At 47.6% G+C, this 4,696-nt stretch overlaps 1 protein-coding gene across 1 annotated transcript in view; it reads left to right on the top strand.

The window, feature by feature from the left end:
• Positions 1 to 1,334: 1,334 nt before the first annotated feature.
• Positions 1,335 to 4,696, top strand: part of LOC114041292 (fibroin heavy chain-like) — a 17,145-nt gene continuing 13,783 nt past the window's right edge. Inside the window, exons 1-4 of the mRNA XM_027859671.1 lie at positions 1,335 to 1,550; positions 1,713 to 1,772; positions 3,908 to 3,970; positions 4,388 to 4,420. Of these exons, the coding sequence (XP_027715472.1) occupies positions 1,456 to 1,550; positions 1,713 to 1,772; positions 3,908 to 3,970; positions 4,388 to 4,420 (251 nt within the window). The 5' untranslated portion in view covers positions 1,335 to 1,455. The remainder of the gene's footprint in view (positions 1,551 to 1,712; positions 1,773 to 3,907; positions 3,971 to 4,387; positions 4,421 to 4,696) is intronic.

The following is a 4,696-nucleotide window of genomic DNA, read 5'->3' as shown; positions in this document are numbered from 1 at the left end:
TGATGGGCACCCCCTCCCTTTCCAATTCTTTGCCACCACAGAAAGAGCTGCTATAAATATTTTTGTACGTGTGGGTGCTTTTCCCATTTGTATGATCTCTTTGGGATACAGCCCTAGAAGTGCTATTGCTGGGTCCATCAAGCACTTTTTCTATTGAACCCCGTAGGAGAGTCTCCAAGTAGGTATTAAATGTAAGCTCTCCTCCCCAGCTGTCGTCTCCAATTATTGGGCCTCTGTCCTTGTCTATCTATCCGTGTGTATGGGGATGGAGTGAGGATGAGGATCAGTCTTCACACGGCCCTCATTGTCTCTTTGCTTCTGTCTCTATCTTTTAGTTCTGTGGTGTCTATTTCTATTCCATCTCGGCTTTTTTTGTCTCGGTGACTTTCTCTGGTATGTCTGTTTTGGATGCTCACATCCACTTCCTCTTTCTCCACCTCTGTCTCTTTTTTCTCTCGGTCTTGATGTCTTCCTCTTTCTTTCTCTTTTTTTTCTTTCTTTTTTTTTTTTTTTAGGCAATTGGGGTTAAGTGACTTGCCCGGGGTCACACAGCTAGTAAGTGTCAAGTGTTTGGTCTGAGCCGGATTTGAACTCATGTCCTCCTGACTTCAGGGATGGTGCTCTGTCCACTGCACCGTCTAGCTGGCCCCCTCTTTTTGTCTCTTTTAACACTTTTTGTCTTTGTATCGATGTTTCCTCTTCTGTGACACTTTGTCTCTAGCCTGTTGTTAGTAAGTGTGTCTGTATCTTGTCGTTTCTGTCTTTCTGAGTGTAACTCCCTTCCTGTCTCTGCCGCCCATCTTACTGTCTACCTTAGTCTTCCTTTTTCGTCTCCTTGTAACACTTTTTGTCTCATTCCGTCATTGTTTCAGTCTGAAACTCTTTTGTTTGTCTGTCTTTCTGTGGGGCTCTCTAGCACCCCCTACATTAGGGTTAGGGTTAGGGTTAGGGTTACCTACACTACCCCCGACTCTGTCCTCTAGTGTCTGTCTCCAGGCCAGAGCCAAGTCTCAGCTGAGCCTGTACTCAACTCTGGGGCTCCCCTCCAGCTCCTTTCCTGATCCTGGGGGGGGGGGGGGGGGGGGGGGGGAGGATGGACATTTGAGCCCTGCTGGGTCCTAGCCAGTTAGAACCGGAGTCCAAGGCCAGGACTGACAGGGGGTAGTGAAGCCCTGTAGGAGGGAGGGGCTGTCCCACCTGTCAACATCCTTGATGAATTAGGGGCAGGCCAGGGCCTGCAGCCAGTATGCCTTAGTTCAGGAGTGGAACTGTGCCGGAGGATTGTGTGTAGAGAATGGGGAGGTTGTGGTAGCTTCCATGGGGAGAAACACTGTTCAGTGAAACTCACAGCCAAAGGGAAAGGGGAGGGGGAGGTGATCTGAGCTAGAAGGACCTGAGGATGTGACTTTGTGTGGACACAGCCCACAAAGGGTATTTAAAGGGCCAAGATCCTCCATGCCCCTTTCAACCTCCTGTCAGCATCATGGGCTCCTGGGTCTTCCCCACCTCGATGCTCCTGCTCTGTCTGATCCAGGGAAGCCAGCAAGGCGGTGAGGGAATGGGCTACCTGGGTCTTGGGAGGGAAATGGGAATCCCAGAGGGGAAGGATTCAGCTGAGAGGTCAGCTGCCTGGATCCTGGCCTGAGAATCTTTCTTCTGGGCAGCGCCTGCTCACCTTCTTCCCTGAATCATCAGATCCCTCTCTCCTCCAGGCTTGGCCCCTCAGGGGAACGGCATCCTGGGGTGGTTCTTTTCCTCAGCCCATATGAAAGGTGAGTGACCCACCCAGCACCCAGTTGCAGGGGACTGAATGCTGGTGATTTGGGGAGATTGGGCAGATCAGGCCCTTTGCTTCTTAGGGTAGACCATTCCTTCCCCTCAATAGAGAAATACCAAAAAATCCACTTCCTATCTATGTGGGAGTAAAAGCAGAATTGCCCTTAATTAATGAGAAAGCAAACATTTATACAGCGTGTCCCAAAAGTCTTAGTGCAGATGTTTGGGACACCCTGTAGAGTACTTATAAGGTTTCCCTGCTGCTAGCTCATTTGATCTTTCCAACAACCCAATAGGGTAAGTACTACAGGAGTTATTATCCTCACTTTATGGTAAGGAAACAGAGCCTCCGAGAGATTAGGTCACACAGGTAGTAAATGTCAGAGGTGGGATTTGAACTCAGGTCTCTTCTGATTCCAAGACCCTTTTCACTCCACCATACTGCCTTTCACTACCCATGCAGATATCTCTCAATGCCTCTAGACGTGGGGCTTAGGGCAAGCAACAACGAAGAAGAGTTAGTGGCAGGGAGGGGCTCCCCAAAAGATGAGTAGGGGACAGAGGACTTGTGTCTTTCACTTTTTCTTTCCCTGGGGCCCTCCTAGCCACTAGACATTGATGCCCTATGGAATCAGAACACAGAACAGAAGGGAATCTTACAACATAGAACATTAGCACCATCTTACACGCATTCGGCCCTTAACAAATGCTTATTTAATTGGTTATAATTAGAGCTGAAAGGGAACATCGGCCCTAGGCTTCATCTAATCTGGGCGTTCTCAACATTTATTTTTTTTTTTGTCCTGGACCTCTTTGGCAGTCTGTTGAAATCTATGGACACCTCAGGATATTTTTAAAAAATTTTTTTCAGGATATTTTTAAATGAAGAAAATAAAATACCAAGGATTGCAAAAGAAAGATATTATATTGAAACAAAGTTATCAAAATATTTCAAAAACAAGGTCACAGACCTCCAGAATTCATCCCTACTGGTTGGAGTCTGTGGACCCTCAGTATCTGGTTTTGTGTGGCCACATGGGGAGAGGAGATAAATTAAAAGAGAGGAACTCTGCTTTTTCCCCAAGAAGTTTACAGTCTCCTTGGGGAGACAAGATTCACATGCTAAATAATTAGAAAATAATAATGGCCAGATCATAATTACAGCATGCTACAGACTGTAACTACTTAGGGGGTTTGATGGGGAGCTTAGTGTGGACGAAGACAGAAAACAAACTGCTAGAGGGCAGAGATTATTTTTCATTTTGTCTTCTAATCCCCAGACCCAGTATCATTTGCTTCTTGCATGTGATAAGACTTAGTAAATGCTTCTTGGATTGGCTTGGTCAGAAAAAGCTTCCTGGAGGAGGTGGGAACCTGGGCTGGGGTCTCCAACAATGGGTAGGGGAGGACCAGACAGAGAGACTAAAGGAGGATCTTTCAGGCAAGGCAAACAGTCATGAGCAAAGGTGAGGCGGCAGAGAGCCAGGGAGCCAGTGAAGAGACCAGGCTAATCGGAGTGGAGGGCCAGGTTGAGGAGAAGTCTGGAAAAATCTGAGAAATTATGGAAGGAGTGAAGGAAAATTTTGGACATTCTTTACTTTTCCGTCCATTATCTTACCTGGTCCGCATAATATTCCTGTGAGAGAAGAAAGGCAGGGCAAGGATTCATAGGGTCATAGAGCTGGAAGAGATCTTAGAAGCTACCTCGTCCAAGCCTCCTCCCCACCCCTGGATGGTGAAAGTGACTTGTGCAAGGTCATACAAGAAGAAACTGTCAGAGACAAGATGTGAACCCAGGCCCAGAGCCAGTGATCTTTCTACTGTATTATGCTAATTAGCATCCCCACTTGATAGATGAAACCCCACAGAGGACTAAGGATCACACTGTTAGGGATAGACTCAGCCAGTTACTGGACCTAGCTCTCAGCCCAGTTACCACAACATTTCTCCTCTCCTTGTAAAGCTACAAAAAGGACTTGAGAGGCCATTGAGTAGAAGAGTAGAGCAAGCCCCCAAGGAGAGAAAGACTCTGGAAGTCAATAACATATGGGTCCCCAAGATGCTAAGAAGGGGAACAGGGAGTCTCTGTGTCTCTTTCTCACTCCAACATTGACAAAGCTTTTGTCTCCAGAGGTTCCCCCAGGAGCAGGAGCAGAAGCTGGAGCTGCGGCTGGGAGCCCACCAGGAAAGGCAGGTAAGAAGAAGAAGAATAAAGGGGAAGGGACTTGGGAAGGTACTTAGACCTGTGAGACCTTTGGGCCCAAGGCCATTTTCCCTTCCATCCATGTGGATGGATGGCCCCTAGGTTCTTACGGGGAAGGCTTTCCACAAGGCTCAAGGCCTAGGTTGACCCCCCCCCCATCCTCTCCTACAAAATGCACAAGAACTTCATATTCACCCATGTCAAATAGCCATCTAGAAGAAGCAGAGCCTGAATGCCAACCCTGTTCCTACTGGTACATAGCTCAAGCGCCAGCAACCCCAGCTGTGCCTCTAACCAGCCTCCTTCCCTGCCAATCTTCAGCCCTTGGGAATCCTAATTCCTGTTTGCCCCACTCCCAGAATTTTTTTCTGGCCAGACTAATCTTATTTTGGTCCTGTCTTTCCACAGGCTATGGTACACTGCCAAATGGCTATGGAGCAGGTAAGGCAATGTGTGGGAAGGAAATAAAGAGCAGGGTTCTTAGGCTCTGGTTCTAAGAAGGAGGAAGGGGAATCATTTCAGAGGGAAGAGATGTTGAGTGCCTGGGTTCAGAGAAAAGGGTAAGGTCCTGGTGGAGGAGGTCAGGAACAAGGAGAAGTTAGGTGTTGGAGCTGGGTTGTGAAAAAGTGCCAGACCTGCATCCCTCTGATGTAGCATGTAACAGCTCGTTAACAAAGAACTCCCCCCAAAAAATAAAAAACAAAAACAAAAAAAAAA

The sequence above is a fragment of the Vombatus ursinus genome, unplaced genomic scaffold (assembly GCF_900497805.2).
Source record: "Vombatus ursinus unplaced genomic scaffold, bare-nosed wombat genome assembly UNPS02014171.1, whole genome shotgun sequence".
NCBI lineage: Eukaryota > Metazoa > Chordata > Mammalia > Diprotodontia > Vombatidae > Vombatus > Vombatus ursinus.
This window is presented reverse-complemented; position numbering and strand designations above follow the sequence as displayed.